Here is a 19,580-nt window from a genome sequence, read left to right on the forward strand (position 1 = left end):
CCACCACACCAAATCTCATTATCAAAGGTGGTGGGTTGATGATTAGCAGACCATTCTCATCATATTTTTTTCCATCTGATTTCTCCATTTTGTTTATGTATTGTTATAAACGATGAGACTACTTGAAGAATTATTGAAGTAAAATATCTCAAGTGTCTATATAGAGTGGGCAATAGTATTCACTTTTCATGAATTTCAAATTTTTTGGGGAAGACTACTAGATTACTAAACATTGTTTAAATATTTTTAGTGTATAGACAATGTTCCCTGGATATTTGTCTACTCAGCATTTACTCACGTGAGAGGAATTATTTTTTGTATAGACGCGTTGCATGGACGGAAAACGAGGAAAGAAGGAATGACGCGTTTATTTATCTCTGTAAAAGTGAATAGATAAATATATAATAATAACTGTCTAAAAGATAATCACGCCACATGTTTAACCGTTGCATTAGTGTTGGTAGTTGTACCAGTCTTACGGCTGTTAATGCTTGATAATTGTACCAGTCTTACAGTCATTGCATTAGTGTTGGTTGTTGTACCAGTCTTTCATTAACTGACGTAAGACTGGTACAACTACAACACTATATTTGATTTTTACCAATACATTAAGTTAATAAATATTTTTTTGATTTACTAGGGGAGAGAAAGATGTGACTTGTAACTTCTCCGCACGATAAGGCTGAACAATTGAAGGGTATTTATTATATGAGTCACACCCTAGGATTTTTCTTTCTCTTTCTATAAATATAACTCGCTCTCTCTCTCACTCATATCTATCTTCTAAATCCTCTTCTCTCTATCTAGTGCTATCGTTGCTCTCTTTATCACTTCAAAATGGACCCTAAGGCGTGGATCATGACTCAACTGAGGGAGTTGCTGCGGTTTCCGGCGAATAGGTTCAGTGCAGGGCCGGTGGCAGAAGACATTTACGAATGGCAAGCAACGCTGTTGGGCCACACTAGTAGTCCATACAAAGGGGGCATCTTCTTCATCTCCATCCGTTTCCCACCGGAGTACCCCTTCAGGCCACCAATGGTGTCGTGGATGCCGATTCTGCACCCCAACATCGATAAACCCCGCGTCTTCCATCCGCTACTCGTCACCGCTACCTGGAGGGTTGGAACGACAGTGAAGGAACTCCTCCAAGCGCTCCATGACATGCTGCTTCACCCTAAGGTGGAGGAAGAGGACAACTGTTGGGGTCGGTTTCACCCCAATCGGATAAAACCATCTCGAAAATGACCAAGTACCGGAGAAAACCAATTAGGCAAGAAGGAACAACTGCCCGCCAGATACGAACCGAGCCGACCCACGAAACAAGTGGGCCGAGCTGTGCTCACCAAGACGAGTGGACCGAGCCGTGGAAAAAGATGGATGGGCCGAGACGTGAGAGGAGTAGGCCAAACTCAAGTGGGCCGAACCGTGAGGAGGAAATGGGTGAGCCGTGTATGAGAGAAGATAGGCCAAGCTGTACACTAGTGAAGATGGGCCGAACCGTGCAAGAAGGAGAGTGGGTCGAGCCGTTACCTTTCGAGATTGACCGAACCAAAGTCTTGAAGGGAGAAAGCCCATAAAAACCCTAGGCGATGCCTTGAGGCGGTGGCCGCATAAAGCGATAAGGAAATGTTCCTAAAATCTCTCCCGAGATTCTCGGCTAGGCGGTTTAGAAAGTTAGTATAAATAGACAATGTATGCAATTCATTCGGAAACTTCGGAAACCCTAAGCAACAATACCTAAACACTTTCACAGCAATAAAAACCTTCTTTGATCTTACTGTTCTTGCGATTACCCTAGAAATTTTGGATCCCTTAGTTTTTTCTTACAAATCTTTGGTTGTGCGAGTTTTGGCTCACACAATTTGGCGCCGTCTGTGGGGAGTCGAAACTTTCTTACTCTAAATCGACGAGACTTTAAGATCCAAAGAACATGGCGAGCAACACCCTCGACGATAACAACAACAACAACAACAACGATAACGGCGCGGAGAAGGACGCTCCAGCATCAGGCGCAACGACGGCGACGACCGAAACCCAAGAGGAGATGCGAAACATGATGGCTGCGTTGATGAAGAAGATTGACGAGCAGGACAAAAGAAACGAGACGATTACAGAGAGGCTCGACGCGATGGCGGCCGAGCAACGACACCCAACTTGGAGAACCGAAATCTCCGACCCGATAGATGGAATCCGGAGACGCTTCGATTTCTCAACGCCTGCAGAGGCCTTGGGAAGCGGCGCAAGGAATCCCTTGGCTCCACCAATGTTTCGTCCTCTCGGCGAACAGACTCCCGCGGCAACCCTAGTCAACATGACCGAGCCGCCTCCACTCTGTCGGAACTCAAGGCGACGAGCCGGCGAAGAGGAGAATGACGCGATCGACGTGGACGCCCAACAGCACGATGGAACCACGAACTCGCAACAGAACGGCTCGGCTTGGCGAATAAGCCAAGAAGAGCTCGCCTCGGCACTAAATGGCGTCCGGACTGACGAAATCACCGATCTGGCTCGCGGCGACAACCCAACTGAAGAAGAAGAAAACCTCCAATGGATCGAGCAGGCGGAACGCGAAGACGAGCCGAGGAGAGAAGAGTGGGAACGACTCCCCCAATCAAAGGGAATGACTCACGCGCAAACCCTTGAAATCAAAGAGCTGCGAGCCTCAATGGCTCGGACAGTAGCCGAGATACGCGCCATGAAGTCTCAAGTGCATAACGCGACGAGTGCTGCGCCCGAGATCGATCGGATGCTTGAAGAAACCCAGAGAACACCGTTCACGGCGAGAATCACGGAGGCTATGATTCCCGAGCCCGGGAAGGTGAGAATACCGTTCTACGAAGGAACGACCGATCCGAAAGCACACATCACAGCGTTTTGGATAGCAATGGGATGAGCTTTCATGAAGAATGCTGCCAAACTGACCGAGCGGGAAGTAGATGCCGGATATTGCTTGCTCTTCGTGGAACATCTCAAGGGAACCGCGCTCGAGTGGTTTTCGAGGCAGGAGCGCAATTCAATCGGCAGTTTCCAACAGCTCTCCGCCTTGTTCCTTAAACAATACTCGATGTTTATGGATAGAGGAACTTCTGATGCCGACCTGTGGACGCTATCCTAAGGACCGAACGAACAGCTTCGGGATTACATGGCAAGGTTCAAGGCAGTCGTATCCAAAATAGAAGGAATAAGCGACAAAGCTGCACTCGAAGCTCTGAAACGGTCTTTGTGGTACAAATCCGAATTCCGACGGGAAATGGCACTCAACACGCCACAAACGATTCAAGATGCCTTGCATCGGTCATCAGACTTCGTCGTAAACGAGGAAGAGATGAAGAATCTGGACGAGCAGTACGAAGCAACGAAAGCAGCAATCCGAAGCTCAATTTTGACGCGCCCCTCGAAGAAAGGCAATCCATCAAACAACGCAACAACGCAGAGCTCGGACAAACCTAGAAGCGGAAGTGCCCATAACTACCAAGTAGGCACTGGACGCGGAAGAGGAGAGCCGCGCAACAACACTTGGGTAAGAAAGCCCACCAACTACGACGAAAAGGCATTCTGCGAGTATCACCAGACCTACGGGCATTCAACGGCACAATGCCGAACTCTATAGCAAAACTCGCAGATAAGATGGCGGCGGGAGAGCTCCAGAACGCGGTTAACCTCAAAGACCTCGTCCCTAATGAAACAAAAGAAGGAGCCGAGCCGAGCGGCGCGGCAGAACCCGCAAATCCTCCCCGAAGGAGCGATAACACCAAGCGCGACAGGAGAGGCGAACCCGAAGAGCGACCCGAGCCGAGGCAAAGGATCAACATGATCATGGGTGGATCTCAATATTACCAAGATACGATGTCCTCCATCAAAGCTTATCAGCGCCGAGCCGAAGCGAAGGAAAATTGGACAGAACCGACCGATATCCCGAATACAGTGATCTCCTTCGCCGAGGAGGAAACGGCAGGAATCGATAGGCCACACAACGATCCACTGGTGATCGAACTGACGATCAGGGATCATGATGTAGTGAGGGTGCTCATCGATACTGGGAGCTCGGTAGACGTCATTTTCTGGGAGACACTCAGAAGGATGGGAATCGATCTCTCCGAGGTGACGGCGATCCCCAAACCTCTAACCGGATTTTCAGGAGAAACAATGATGACTATGGGAATAATTAGGCTCCCTGTGGTAGCTGGCGGAGTCACTAGGATCATCGAATTCTGCGTCACCGATCACCCAGCAATCTACAATGCGATTATGGGAACTCCATGGATCAACGCGATGAGGGCGGTCCCTTCCACCTATCACGTCTGCCTCAAATTCCCGACTCCAGCAGGCATCAAAACGATCTGGGGAAATCAGAAGGAGTCGTGAATGTGCTGCTTCGCAGAGCACAAGCTGAAGAATCCCGTCACCGATGCACGAGCAGACATAGATCGCAAAAAGATGAAGACGTACCGATGATGTTGAGTGGTGACTTGATGTGGGTGTCAAGGGTTGTCAAGTTTTACCCTAAATGAAATCAATAGCCGCAAGTGCACAGCTGATCGATTGTAGTACTTAGGGATCGAATCCACAGGGAAGGAGGATCTTTTCCTCCAAATAGCCTTTGAAATAAGTATAAAGTAAGGAAGTCTAGAACCAAATGGTTTAGTGGGGGTTTGGTAGTGTGTTTAAAATGTAAAAATGAAATATTAAAAGAGAATACGGGAATTAAATGACGTAATAACTAAACTTAACGAAAATGACTAAAAATGTAAGAAACGGATATCTAATTGCTTAAATGAAGATGAACTAAAAAGGAAAGACAATATTGAACTAAAGCTTGAAAGAAAATCGGTGTAAATCAATGGGAAAGAAGGCGTTGGGGTTCAGGGAAGTTTTCTCAAGGTACGAACGATTCAAAACATTGCTAGAGAGGAAATTTGATAAGATCTTAGCTTAAACTTTTCGAACTGGAGTCACGGACGTATGAATACGCCACTGTCGTGATCATAGACAACTATCTCTCTCAACCCTGACCAGTAGGTTTCCACTCTGGCCCTAGAAGAGAAGAGATGCATTATGTTTAAGACTCGTCATAATTCACAAATCGCCCATAGGTAGGTTTCCACTCCTATGTTTGTTTTGCTCTCCCAAACTAGATCTGATACCTGATGAACACTTTCGTGTCACCAAGCATCTGGATCAGATTGTAGTTCATGACGCTACTTTTATGCAGTAAAAACGAATTCAGAAGAAAAAGTTCTAAGATTCGGCTCAAAAGCTCATGTAATCCTCATCGAACATATAATCCCCATCGAAAATCCCTTAATCCCAACAATAAAACTACTCAGACATGATGAACGAAATCAAAGACATAGTATTAAGAAGAAGAATAGAAACCGAAACTGAAAAAGAAAGAACAAGGGTTCAAGAGAACAAATCTCTCTCTCCCTAAAAGCTAAAGCAAAAACAATAAAAGTATGAAGTAATGATAGATGGTATTCGGTTATTCTCGTTTAGGGTTCCTAAGACATGTATTTATAGTGCTCAAGACCTCTCTGGACGTCACTTAGGGTTTCTCCAAATGTGGGCTTCAGAAATGGGCTTTTTGGGCTCGGAGGTTGATGGCCGTGGTCGGGACAAGTGTGACCGCGGGGAACGAGTGTTTTGCCGCGGTCGGGATGCTCCTGACCGTGGTGAATGAGTGTTTGGCCGCGGGTGGAAGTGCTTGCCGGCTGGTTTACGGGACATCTTGCTCTTCGCGAATCTTTTGATTGAACCGTTGGATTGCCAAGCTGTAAAGTGCACTGGAAAGCTGATACTTCCATCTTTAAGGTCTCCAAATTTGAGCTGGATCAGACAGTGAGAAGGCCTTCAATCAGGGGTGAACTTCTGACGGTTTGACTCTGAGCTGAAATCTGGTTTTCTATCCATTTTGTTAAGCTTTTCCCTATGTTACCTGAAAAGAGTCTTGGAACTACAAATACTAGAAAAACGTAATAAAAGTACTTAAAAACAATTAAAAACATAGAAAAAGTATTTCAAAACGATACATAAAAGTGGTCAAAATACGGTGTTATCAACTCCCCCAGACTTAAACCTTTGTTTGTCCTCAAACAAAGCAAAAGCATAAACTGGTTAAGTGACAACAAAAATAGGAAATACACAAATCTCATAGACATGAACTCCTAAACTAGGACCAAAGATAGTGCATCAATCCACAACTTAGTCTAGAAAATTCTCACCAATGCACAAGAGATACTAGTCCACTTTTTCCGTCATGCAAAACTTAAACAATCTAAATCTTGATTCCAGTCAACTAGCTCTCTACATTCATTAAGTTCAATAGTGAGTTCTCATTAAAGACATCATCCAGGGTAGACGGCGTTTGGCATTAAAGGGCTATTTAAGTGGTGGAGTTAAAGTGTTTCGGGTTATCTGAAGATCTGGAGGATGCAAGATAATATGCAAAACCGCAAGAGAGATAAGGACCTGTTGATGACCACAGTTTTCAGTCACTTCTTCTTGCCAAATGTTGTTGCATAATCCTTCCTTTTTTGTTGTAAACAGCTATTCCCCAAGACTTAGATTCTTTCCGGGAATCAGAAAACAATCTCCAAAACTCCATAAAATCGAACTCCAGTTGCCTTAGGACTTAAAATTCGACCTCTCTAGACTCTCTAAGGCTTTTATTTCCTTTCTTTTCTTATTTTCGGATTATTTTTTTTTTTTTTTGAACGGAAATGTCTTTTAAAGAGAGAGAGACTAGAGAACGAGATTGTACCAAAATTTGAGATTTTTCTAAGGCAAACTGAGCTTCCTCTTGTGTTGAATCCTTCCGGGAACTTTTCCGGCAAATCGCAGGTCTCTGTCCTTGGTGACTGAAAACTGCGTCGTTCCTCTTTCTCTCCAACGTTTTTGCACTTATCTGCATATAAGACAATAGAAAACAAGAGTGCATGTGGTTTGAAAGAGGATTGGTTAAGGTGGGGAACTAGCTAAAGATGAACTAGCCATTCAAGATCAACAGAGAGTGGTAAAAAGATAAAGGAGTCCTGAATGTATGATTCGTTTCCTTGGTCTAATGCTTCAATGAAAAAATTAAGTCCAAATTAAGTCCAAATAAAACAGAGCTAGTGTATCCCTTCATCTAAATCGAAATCATTCAAATTCCTCTGGGGTACTTCGTTTCAAATGTGCTTAGCTACCGCCTACTCTAGTCCTAAATCATGAATGAGCATGTCACTAGGAACAATCTAAAGCACACAGTCAACTATCATTGATTTATGTTAACCATTCCCTTTAAAACGTATTTTGTTTTGAAAACCGATTTTGAAAAACTTTAAGGAAAATGCAAAAAGTGTAGATAATGCAAGACTCATGAAAGAAAAGTGGTTAGAAAGGGATGAAATCCTCCTCCAGACTTAAATGACACTGTCCTCAGTGTGAAACAAGTCAAGATTGGATGAGAAAAATGCATAGATAATCGAATTGGTAAAGACAAAGAGAACTTACCTGGATCCGGGATGCTGGTGGAGATGAACCGGATTCATTCGAAGGGGTTTGGGAAGGTGATTAGTTGGTTGAAGGTGGTGGAAGGTGATGAATGATGTGGAGGGTGATTGGTGAGGTGAAATGAGGTGAAAGGGATGGTTTGGGTCGGGTTTGGATCTCAACAACCAATTGCCGCGGTCAGGGGCCATACGACCACGGCAACCAAGCGTTTGGCCGCGGTCAGGATCACGCGACCGCGGTCGATGATAGGTTTCCCGCGGTCAGAACATCTGCGACCGCGGGGGCTTATATCGCGGCCTCTTCCTGCTTCTCCTTTGTTCCTGCTGGGCCGAGCAGTCAGGTACCATCCTTTTTTTTGGTTTTTTTCGGTTTTTTTATTTTTTTGGCTTTTTTGTTTTATAAGAAACACCTGAAACTAAGAAAAAGAAAAAGATCAAAAGAAAAAGAAAGAAAAATTCTAAAGAAAACAATACCTAAATGGGTTGCCTCCCATTAAGCGCTTTTGTTTTAAGTCGTTTAGCTCGACTTTTGGTGTTGGACGTGACTTATTCCAATGAAGAAAACCTTGTCCTGAGACAAGTCTTTTTCGACATCTCCTTGCTTTGCCTAGCAGGTTCTTTGTCACTCCAAAGTTCTTCTTCAAACTCTTCTGTTGCAGAACGTTTTCCTGCTTTGCTGTTGTATGGGACAGCTTCTGTGAAGACATCTTTGTCGATATTAGCAAATGAAATCCTCCGGTTTGGCCAGTCCATTATAACTCCGAAAGTTGCTAGAAAAGACCATCCGAGAATCACTGGATATGTTGCATCTCTCGTCTCGACAATGTAGAAGTCGACATGCACTATGCAATCTCCTATTCTCAAAGGAATTTTATGAGCTATTCCTTGAGGTGTTGCATTTGAATCATCAGCTAGGCTAATCTTTGCTCTAGTCCTGCGCAGGTGTCTAATACCAAGTCTCAAAGCAATTGCCTTGGACATCATGTTAAGACAAGCTCCAGAATCACATAACACGTTTTTAAACATTTCTCCTCTAATAGAACAAGAGATAAGAAACTGACCTACACCTTCGATTTTGTGAAGTGTTCGAACAGGTTTACCTTTTCTTGCATGATTGAACAAGTCTTCTATCTCAGGGATTGATTCTTTGCTCTCACAGAAGTAGTGGCCTATCATAAAGTCCTTGCAAGCTCTGGAAAACGTGATTCCTTCAGGCAAATTTCGAACCACATCATTGAATTCGTCGAGCTTTTCTTTGCTGATTTTGTTGGTGTAGTGGCTGCACTCTTCCGGATTTTTGAGGTGAATCGCATAGACAGCTGCTTCTGGTGTTGTCATGTATCGAGCTCTCATAAAGTATCTATGGATATCCTATTTAGACTCCTTGAAGTACCAAGTTTCCAGATTTCATCAAAGCTTAAATGAGCAGGGAATGACCTGACTACGTTGTTGAACTCCATTAGCTTCTCTCTACTGATGTTGTTGGTGATCCATTGAATTTCTCCTGAGTCATCTTCTGAGGAATATCCTGCGTTTGGATCTTCTACAAACAATCCATACTCTTCATCTTCAGAGTATTGTTCTTCATACTCATCTTCACAAGACAAAGCCATGTTGCAAGGCCGTGACTTGTCCTCTTCTTCAGATCTTTGGGTGCTTATGGAGCAAACCAGTTGTTGATGAAGCGGTTTAGTCATCCCAGGAGGTGTACCAGACGTACAGATGCTTGTATGAGCTGAACGGGACTGTTTTGGAACGTTTTTACGGTTGGCCTTGACTGCAGGTGCCGCGACCGTGGGGAAACGACAATGGGCCGCGGGTAGACCCATCACGACCGCGGGAGAACGCTTGTTGGCCGCGGTCGGAGCCAACGCGACCGCGGGAGTTTGCCTCCGAGCTGGTCTGCTGCTGTTGCTTCCTCCTTTGCTTCCTGAATGGTCTCCTGGGTCTTCTGGCTCGATGTACTTCCTCTCTGGACTTGAGTCTTTAGTTTTGGTTGCTGGAATCTGTTCTCCAAGTCTTTGCATGATCTCCTCAACCTTTTCTTCAACTTCATCAAGAGCATAGACTACTTTGTCCATGGTTTAGTCAAACTCTTCGGTTTTGTCGATGACTTTGTAAACCTTCTCTGAAACTTCGACTGTAAAGTCATAAGACTCGTTCTTAGCTTCGTTTAGGGCTTTGTCCACGTCATCAAGTTTGAAATCCAGGTCCATGACTTTTTTTTTGGTGTTGCGAAGCTCATAGTTGTGTTTTGCTTGCTCTTCCTCCATGCTGTTGAACCTGTTAGCGATCATAGCTGCGTCCTTGGTTGCACGTTCTTCAATTGAATTGACTTGTGAGGCTAAGTTATCGATTTTTTCATTGAAAAGTTTCGATATCCCATCAATCCTTTCGTTTAGAGCAGTTGTAGCGGTTGCTTGAGCTTCTATGAACTGTCTGATCACGCCTTCGAGCTGACTCAGTCTATTGCTGAGCTGGACGTTCTCATCTTGTTGGAGAACTTGGTGAGGTAGGCGATACATAGAGTATCTAGGGTTTGCCATTTGAGGTGTGTAGGGCTCCTTCTGGAACGTTGTGTAGTCTTCGCTTTGAGTTTTTTTCGTAGAGATCGTGTAGATGCTTCTCTCTGCGTCTTGTGGCTTGAGGAGTGTTATAGAAACCTTCCTCATTTTGTATATTTCGATTTATAGGATCCATATCTTCTGAAATGGAAACAAAATAACCGAAAATGGAAAATTGCAGAAAAGGGGGTTCTAGAGTCGATTTACTAACCTTTCTCGGGGTTTTGAAGAAAAGAAAATGCGTGCCTTCCCCGGCAACGGCGCCAAAAACTTGATGTTGAGTGGTGACTTGATGTGGGTGTCGAGGGTTGTCAAGTTTTACCCTAAATGAAATCAATAGCCGCAAGTGCACAGCTGATCGATTGTAGTACTTAGGGATCGAATCCACAGGGAAGAAGGATTTTTTCCTACAAAAAGACTTTGAAATAAGTATAAAGTAAGGAAGTCTAGAACCAAATGGTTTAGTGGGGGTTTGGTAGTGTGTTTAAAATGTAAAAACGAAATATTAAAAGAGAATACGGGAATTAAATGACGTAATAACTAAACTTAACGAAAATGACAAAAAATGTAAAAAACGGATATCTAATTGCTTAAATGAAAATGAACTAAAAAGGAAAGACAATATTGAACTAAAGCTTGAAAGAAAATTGGTGTAAATCAATGGGAAAGAAGGCGTTGGGGTTCAGGGAAGTTTTCTCAGGGGTACGAACGATTCAAAACATTGCTAGAGAGGAAATTTGATAAGATCTTAGCTTAAACTTTTCGAACTGGAGTCACAGACGTATGAATACGCCACTGTCGTGATCATAGACAACTATCTCTCTCAACCCTGACCAGTAGGTTTCCACTCTGGCCCTGGAAGAGAAGAGATGCATTATGTTTAAGACTCGTCCTAATTCACAAATCGCCCATAGGTAGGTTTCCACTCCTATGTTTGTTTTGCTCTCCCAAACTAGATCTGATACCTGATGAACACTTTCGTGTCACCAAGCATCTGGATCAGATTGTAGTTCATGACGCTACTCTCATGCAGTAAAAATGAATTCAGAAGAAAAAGTTCTAAGATTCGGCTCAAAAGCTCATGGAATCCTCATCGAACATATAATCCCCATCGAAAATCCCTTAATCTCAACAATAAAACTACTCAGACATGATGAACGAAATCAAAGACATAGTATTAAGAAGTAGAATAGAAACCGAAATTGAAAAAGAAAGAACAAGGGTTCAAGAGAACAAATCTCTCTCTCCCTAAAAGCTATAGCAAAAACAATAAAAGTATGAAGTAATGATAGATGGTATTCGGTTATTCTCGTTTAGGGTTCCTAAGACATGTATTTATAGTGCTCAAGACCTCTCTGGACGTCACTTAGGGTTTCTCCAAATGTGGGCTTCAGAAATGGGCTTTTTGGGCTCGGAGGTTGATGACCACGGTCGGGACAAGTGTGACCGCGGGGAACGAGTGTTTTGCCGTGGTCGGGATGCTCCTGACCGTGGTGAATGAGTGTTTGGCCGCGGGTGGAAGTGCTTGCCGGCTGGTTTACGGGACATCTTGCTCTTCGCGTATCATTTGATTGAACCGTTGGATTGCCAAGCTGTAAAGTGCACTGGAAAGCTGATACTTCCATCTTTAAGGTCTCCAAATTTGAGCTGGATCAGACTGTGAGAAGGCCTTCAATCAGGGGTGAACTTCTGAAGATTTGACTCTGAGCTGAAATCTGGTTTTCTATCCATTTTGTTAAGCTTTTCCCTAAGTTACCTGAAAAGAGTCTTGGAACTACAAATACTAGAAAAACGTAATAAAAATACTTAAAAGCAATTAAAAACATAGAAAAAGTATTTCAAAACGATCCATAAAAGTGGTCAAAATACGGTGTTATCAACCGAGAGCCTGCGAACGAGCTCTCGAAACTCTTATAGCAATTACAGATCGCGGAGAGCCGCGAAACACGCACCAAGCTGGTATGTGATGCAGTGGACTCGGTGTGCATTTGACGAAGTGCGTCCAGAACGATGCGTCGAAATAGGAGCAAAACTAGAAGAACCTCTGAGAAGCAAACTTCTTTCCCTCCTCAAAGAGAACATCAACACTTTTGCCTAGACAGCCGAAGATATGCCGGGCATAAGCATCGACGTCACATTTCACGAGCTGAACGTGGACCCAACCTTCAAACCAATCAAGCAAAAAAGGAGGAAGCTCGGACCCGAACGAGCTAAAGCAGTTAACGACGAAGTGGAGAGATTGCTCAAAGTAGGATCAATCGCCGAGGCCAAATATCCAGACTGGCTTGCGAATCCAGTGGTTGTGAAGAAGAAGAACGGTAAGTGGCGGGTCTGTGTAGATTTCACTGACCTCAACAAGGCGTGTCCAAAAGACAGTTTCCCTCTGTCGCACATCGACCGGCTCGTCGAAGCCACTGCGGGAAATAGGCTGTTAACATTTATCGACGCATTCTCCGGCTACAACCAAATCCTGATGCATCCTGATGATCGGGAAAAAACGGCATTTATAACTGATCGCGGGATATACTGCTACAAAGTCATGCCGTTCGGACTTAAGAACGCAGGGGCAACATATCAACGGCTCGTCAATAAAATGTTCGCAGATCAGCTCGGAAAAACAATGGAGGTATACATCGACGACATGTTAGTCAAATCACTCGAAGAGAAAGATCATATCGCGGACCGACGAGAATGCTTCGAACAGTTGAACAAACACAACATGAAACTGAACCCGACGAAGTGCAGATTTGCGGTCACCTCGGGGGAGTTTCTCGGCTATCTGGTAACTCACCGAGACATCGAAGCGAATCCCAAACAGATCAAGGCATTAATCGAGATGCCCTCTCCAAGGACGAAGCGAGAAGTGCAAAGGCTTACAGGAAGGGTCGCTGCGCTAAACAGGTTCATTTCCCGCTCCACCGACAAGTGCCTGCCTTTCTACGACACCCTTCGGGGAAATAAGAAATTTGTGTGGGACGAGCGATGCAAAGCAGATTTCCATGAATTGAAGAGTTATCTGGCAAGCCCGCCGATCTTGGCGAAACCAGTTGAAGGAGAGCCTCTCTTCCTCTACATCGCCGTATCTGCTACAGCTGTGAGTGGGGTGCTTATAAGAGAAGAACGATCCGAGCAAAAACCCATTTTCTACGTCAGCCAGACACTGACCGACGCCGAGACCCGCTACCTCCAGATTGAGAAAGTCGCCCTAGCCGTCGTAATCCCGGCTCGCAAGCTGCGTCCGTATTTCAATCACATTCGATTGTGGTGCTTGCTACACTTCCGCTGCACTCGATCCTACACAGCCCGAGCCAATCCGGCCAGCTCGCCAAGTGGGCCATAGAGTTAAGCGAGTACGACATCGAGTATCGAAACAGATCGTCCGCAAAATCACAGGTGCTCACAGATTTTCTCATCGAACTTCCGGCCGAAGCGACGAACGAGCCAACCCCATACGAAGTATAGATGCTGCACGTTGACGGATCGTCGTCTAAACACGGCTCCAGAATAGGAATCCGTCTCACCTCTCCCACCAGAGAAATATTGGAGCAGTCTTTTCGCTTGAACATCCACGCCTCGAACAACGAAGCAGAATACGAAGCGTTGATCGCCGGCATACGACTAGCATAGAGAATCGGAGTTCGAAAGATAAGAACCTTTTGAGATTCACAGCTCGTAGCATGTCAATTCAATGGCAAATACGAGGCGAAGGACGGACAAATGGGAGCTTACCTCAAGGTGGTCAGAGAGTTGGTGCAAAAGTTCGACGAGTTCGAACTCACACGAATACCCCGAGGTGAAAACCTCGGCTGACGCCTTGGCAGCACTTGCTTCGACTTCAGACCCGGATCTCCGACAGACAATTCTAGTCGAATTCATAAAACGTCCTAGCATCGAAGAGGTAGAAGGAGTTCGGATGATAAACCCTCCCGAGCAGGAACCAGAAAACGACGAAGCAGTCGCTATGGATGAAGACGCCTCACCAGCCGAGCTGGAGTACGGCTGCGACAAAGAATGGCTCGGAGCCATCCGAGTGTATATCGCCGATGGGGAAGTACCAACCAACAAGTGGGAAGCCTGCAAATTAAAGGCTCAGGCCGCGCGATATGTTCTTGTCGACGGCGAGGTGTTTAAATGGTGATTTTCAGGACCGCTCATGACGTGAGTCGAAGGACCGGAGGCAAGAAAGATCATGCACGAAGTGCACAGCGGCGCGAGCAGAAACCATTCTAGCGGATGGTCGCTCGCGATCAAAATAAAACGACACGGTTACTTCTGGCCTACGATGGTCAAGGACTGCGAGAAGTTTACGGTGAAGTGCGAGAAATGTCAACGGCACGCGCCAACTATTCACCAACCTACCGAGCTGCTGTCATCGATCTCGTCACCTTATCCTTTCATGAGATTGTCGATGGATATTATTGGACCTCGACATCGATCAAAGCAGAAGCGCTTTCTGCTCGTCCTCACGGATTATTTTTCTAAGTGGGTCGAGGCCTATTCGTACGCGAGCATAAAGGATGCTCAAGTCGAACACTTCGTCTGGAAAAATATCATCTGCAGACATGGGGTCCCCTACGAGATAGTCACCGATAACGGAACCCAGTTCATGTCGACGCGTTTCGAAGCTTTCTGCGAGAAATGGAAAATCCGTTTAAGCAAATCTATGCCAAGATATGCTCAAGGGAACGGACAAGCCGAAGCAGCCAACAAGACGATCCTAGACGGTCTGAAAAAGAGGCTCGACGCCAAGAAAGGACGATGGGCAGATGATCTCGAAGGAGTCCTTTGGTCGCATCGGACAACTCCGCGCCGAGCCACCGGAGAAACTCCATTCGCTCTAGTCTATGGAGCGGAATGCGTAATGCCAGGTATTCGACGAAGACTTCTACTGGGACAAGAAGGCTTGAATCACTTAATGATGTTGGACAAACTTGATTTGATCAACGAAAGGCTCGACCAGGCTCTAATCCGAATTCAAAACTACCAACAAGCGACGGCGAGATACTACAACAAAAATGTCCGCAGTCGAAGATTTAAAGAAGGAGAGCTCGTCCTTCGAAACATTTTCCAAAACACTGCCGAGAAGAATGCAGGAAAGCTCGGAGCAAACTGGGAAGGTCCTTACAAGATTACAAAAGTAGTTTGCCCAGGAGTCTACGAACTTGCGACGGTAGCTGACGAAGCAATTACAAAATCGTGGAATGCAATGCACCTGAAGAAGTATTATCACTAAGGCTACAACACGGTCAACATGAACTACGGGACGGCTTGATCCCTGCAAAGAATACATAGGCAGCCCGTCCTCGGACGGGTTCAGCTGTCCCTCCTCCTAAAAAGGGGGGGGGGGGTGGGTACGTATACACATACCTTCATTTAACTCTACAATTTTAGCTCGTCTACCGTCTCTAGGAACATTGCCACTTCGGCCAATTTTCTGTTCGTTTTAAATCAGCTACTTATTTCATGTTCACCTCGGAATTCTAATTCGTTCATTGTCGCTTCGGCTAGTTTCTCATTCGTTTTAAACCAGCTACTTATTTCATGTTCACCTCGGAATTCTAATTCGTTCATTGTCACTTCGGCTAGTTTCTCATTCGTTTTAAATCAGCTACTTATTTCATGTTCGCCTCGGATTTTTAATTCGTTCATTCATCACTTCGACAAGTTATCGTGACTTGATCGCCTCGGACTTTCACTTGTCCTTGTATCCACTTTGGCAAACTAAGTCTCCAAACACCTCGCCTCGTTGATGGCCACAGCGAGGCAACAGTCACAAAGTTCTCTAAATGGACTTTTAACCACCTTTCCTAGGACGAGGGTGCAAGTTACATCCTCCATGGATTAAAATCAAGCGCGTTATACAAATTTAAGACCGAAAACGTATCGGTCACCAAGGTTCGTCATCGTACACGAGATTATGAGTCGAGACTACATCGCTTTCTCTAAAACCAGAACGAACCCTTAAAACCCGGCTAAACACATTCACCCCCTCGGGAACGCCGGTCTATAATCAAACTTTGATATCGTCTCAGGACGTAGACCTCGGCAACGGGAGATCCAAACTTAGCGCTTCAAACGGCCATAGACCAAATCCGATCTGAAATGCCTCACACTTTTTCTCTCTTTCCTAACTCAAACGCCTCGACACTAACGATGGAAGGCACAAAGGAACTTTAGTTTCTTTTAAGAGTTACCTAAAACGAAGACACTCCACGAATCAACTCCCAGCTCGGGATTTAGACTTAAACAGAATCCTTAACAACTTGTCCCTTAGCCCGTTTTTCTATCGATCTTTCGTAAACAGTTCGGCCAGGGAAGCAATCGAAAGCATTCCCGACACAGCTCGATAATGATAACTCGTTCCAAACAAACAGTTTTCGTCAAAAAAATTCAATCAAGAACAAACGCATCAAATCCAACAAAAAAAACGACCAAGGAAAAGATGAATATAACCATAGCCAAATCAATAAGTCAGGTGGATAAAGCCATCCAGGCATCAGTTACATACAAAGTTCGAGAAACAGATAAAGTCATCCAAACCTTAAGTACAAAAACATATAAGACAGAAGATATAAGGGAAAAGGAGAGAATCAAGCCGCGGACTGCGTTCCACGCTCGGCAAGGAGGTTCGAGAGGGCTGGCGTACCCGCATTCGATCCGGTCGGATCTACGACACCCAAGTTGGCCGCTGTCTCTTCGAGTGGTTCGTTACCAAGACTGGTGTCTACAGAGTCTGGCAACACGGGCGAGAAGACCAGCTCACCTCGGATCTCAGAGGCAATGCGCTCATACGCCTCGTCGTCGGTGTACTCGCTCTCCCAGGTCTTTAGCTTCGCCTCCTCGTCGTCGAGCGTTGGGGCGTCTGGTTTCCTTAGATCGGCAATCATCGCAAGGTTGCCCTTGATTTGCCCCAGCTCGTTCTCATTGGTTTTGGCCTTCTCGAGCTTGGCCAAACCTTCCTACACCTTGGCAAGGCGCTCCTGAAACTTAGCCGTCAGCTCTCGCCTCGCTTCCTTCTTCGCACGCTTGACCTTGGCGTTAAACAAGGCATCCTTGGCCTCGATACACCTTTTGAGCAACGCCACCTCGACGCTTTTGGCTCTCCTAGTTTCCTCGAGGCGAATCACCGAGGCGGAAACCTTGTCGATATCGGCATGAAGAACTATCTTCTCCTCTTCTAGCCTCGACAACCTGGTCATTGCCTCGTCCAGCTTCCCCTTCGCCGCCGCAGTCTCGTTCCGAGCCTCGTCCAGGCGACGTTCGACCTTAGACAGGTCCGCCTCGTATTCAACCATCAGCTCGTTGATGGCCGCTACAAACTGCAAAGAATAATACGCGTTAAACACTTAGTAAGAATTTGATAAAATAAGGAGAGTAAACAGAACATACCTTGGTACCGCGCTGTGCCATCGCGCCATACGACCTCGGTCTCCTCAGCTTCTCAAGAGGAGGAAGACGCGTATTCACATTGTTAACACGTGCAAACATCATTGCCGAGGCGTCAGGGTCGTCGACGACCAGTTTGCGTGAAGCGGGATCACCGGGAGCCTGCTTGCGCTTCTTCTTGGCCGGCTCGTCCTTTTGGATAGCTATGCCCTTCCCCTTATCAGCGGCCGAATGTTTTCGGCCAGAATCATGCTTCTGTAAAACCCAAGTCGGGGGCCTCGATGACTTTGGAAGAGCCAGAATAGCCGAGTTGGAAGGAGTTTTACTCCGCGCCGCAGAGTCATCTTTGGGCGCCTCGGGAATAATTTCGCCCGGTTCCACCTCGGGCGCTGCTTCTTTCTCGGTTACCTCGGTAACGTTTGCCTCCACGGCTCGGCGGATCATCCTGAGGGACAGCCTCAGCCTCTGTTTGAGCTGCCTTAGCGGCTCGTCTCGCAGCTTCTTCTTCTTCACGCCTTTTCTTATCTCTAAGTGTAATGATCACCATTTTCTCCCTTGTGTCTAGTGAGGAATTTGAAGACGAAGAGCTAACAGGAACTCCGGCAAGAATGGCTCGTGCTCTTTCCACTCTCTCGAATGAAAAATGCTTCCTCCAATTAACTCTCCGAGCCGCAAGAGAATCTCGGACAACAAAGAGGTCGTCGAGAATTGGGGGAAGAATGTTCTGAACTGCAAAAACAACACAAAAATAATCAGCTCAGTAAGGGAAGATTATACAATAACAGTTCGAGCCGAGGCAAAGCTTCGGATCGGCTACCAAGTGGTCCCCAAGCGGTCTTGGTTTTTTGAACGTAATCCTCGCCAACTGACGCCTCGTTCACCAAGACATAGAAGAAGCGCTCGGTCCAAAACTGATCCTTGCTTGGAAAACCACCTATGATCTGGCGGTTGGACTTGTTGGAGATGTAAAATCTGTCTCCCTTCGGAGCTTTTCTGATCTCCAAAAAGTTTAGCAGGTGATTCAGTTCGATATCGAGCCCGCATTCAAAACTTCAAACCAGAATACCGATCATGTGCCGCAGACCCCTCGGCATGATCTGCCCGATTGAGATCCCATGTTTCCAGAGGTACTCAAGGATAACTCCGCAGATCGGGAACCAGAGAAAACAAAGCTCAAAGAACGCCTCGTACAGAGTAAATTGATTCTCAGGGGGTTTGTCGGCTCGATCATTCTTCTCCGGAAGGACGAACTCTACCGCCTCGGATATCCCGAAATGACATCTCAATGATTCGAGTGAGTCAGGGGAGGAGAGCGTAGAGCCGGGCGGGTCAGGTTTTTGTCTTTTCACTCGTTTTGGCTTCCCTCGCCCAGATGAAGAAGCACCTCGGGATGCCATGAGACGTTCTAATTCACGCTTCGCCTCGAACAGATCAGAGAGAAACGCTTCCTCCTAACAGATCAAAGGGAAACGCTTCCTCCTCGGCTTTCACTGCGGCATGATTAACATCTTTGTCGAGAGCAGGACCTTGAGGGCGGCTCGTCGAAACCGACGGCTCGTCATCTGGAGAGCGAGCGCCTCGTTGCTTTCGGATGAACGGTTGGAAGGGCTCGGCGAGATAGACGCCTCGGAGGACCCTGTTACACCTCTCGCCTCGGCGTCTACACGGCTCGGCCCGTAGTTAAAGAGTGAATCTAATGAATCGTTGGAATGGTTCGACATGATTTACAGCTGGAACGGAAAATACAATTCTACCCGGCCAACTTTCGTCAGAAAAAGATCTGAGGCGGCAGAGACCTCGGAACCCTAGCCGAAAAATAAATAAACTAGAGAGAGATAGAAGAGAGAAGGGTGAGCTACCTTTTAGTGAAAACGAATGGATCTGAAGATTATGAGAAGGAACGAAGGAGCTCACCTATTTATAGGAAAACCAAAGCGCATGAAGTCTGCGTGGACCTCGGGATGGCGCAAAGGTGTTCAATGGGGGCGCGTGAAGTCCGCGGCAAATGCGTAACCTCTTGGCGCGTCCATCATACACGCCAACACTCAAGATGCCTTGGAAAGAACTAACAGCCGCTATGTCCAGATAAACCGAGCACATGACACAGCTATGGTTATCTGAGAATATCTTATCAAGCTGT

At 45.9% G+C, this 19,580-nt stretch overlaps 2 protein-coding genes and 1 pseudogene across 2 annotated transcripts; 2 read left to right on the forward strand and 1 right to left on the reverse strand.

Annotated features, from left to right (window-relative positions):
* The first annotated feature begins 837 nt into the window (after window positions 1–837).
* LOC112085990 lies at window positions 838–1,245 on the forward strand (annotated as a pseudogene).
* A 2,382-nt stretch (window positions 1,246–3,627) lies between these two features.
* Window positions 3,628–4,365, forward strand: LOC112085991. Its single transcript, XM_024154808.1, has one exon. It carries the CDS (start codon window positions 3,628–3,630, stop codon window positions 4,363–4,365), a length of 738 nt encoding a protein of 245 aa, XP_024010576.1.
* A 12,648-nt stretch (window positions 4,366–17,013) lies between these two features.
* LOC112085992 (uncharacterized protein At3g60930, chloroplastic-like) lies at window positions 17,014–19,161 on the reverse strand. Its single transcript, XM_024154809.1, has 6 exons — window positions 18,967–19,161; window positions 18,499–18,891; window positions 18,258–18,438; window positions 17,849–18,169; window positions 17,444–17,784; window positions 17,014–17,373 (listed from the first exon to the last, which is right to left on the reverse strand). Exons 1-6 carry the CDS (start codon window positions 19,159–19,161, stop codon window positions 17,014–17,016), a joined length of 1,791 nt encoding a protein of 596 aa, XP_024010577.1.
* Between the last annotated feature and the right edge of the window lie 419 nt (window positions 19,162–19,580).

This window comes from Eutrema salsugineum, unplaced genomic scaffold (genome assembly GCF_000478725.1).
Source record: "Eutrema salsugineum unplaced genomic scaffold, Eutsalg1_0 scaffold_25, whole genome shotgun sequence".
In the NCBI taxonomy this organism is placed as follows: Eukaryota; Viridiplantae; Streptophyta; class Magnoliopsida; order Brassicales; family Brassicaceae; genus Eutrema; species Eutrema salsugineum.

Bases quoted from the DNA above. Each gene is read 5' to 3' on its own strand.
- LOC112085991 (XM_024154808.1), top strand. From the start codon at position 3,628: ATGGCGGCGGGAGAGCTCCAGAACGCGGTTAACCTCAAAGACCTCGTC.
- LOC112085992 (XM_024154809.1), bottom strand. From the start codon at position 19,161: ATGTCGAACCATTCCAACGATTCATTAGATTCACTCTTTAACTACGGG. The intron at 18,892-18,966 runs GTCCTGCTCTCG...TTGATCTGTTAG, and splicing joins TTCGACGAGCCGCCCTCAAG to GAGGAAGCGTTTCTCTCTGA. The intron at 17,374-17,443 runs GTATGTTCTGTT...TATTCTTTGCAG, and splicing joins TGGCACAGCGCGGTACCAAG to TTTGTAGCGGCCATCAACGA.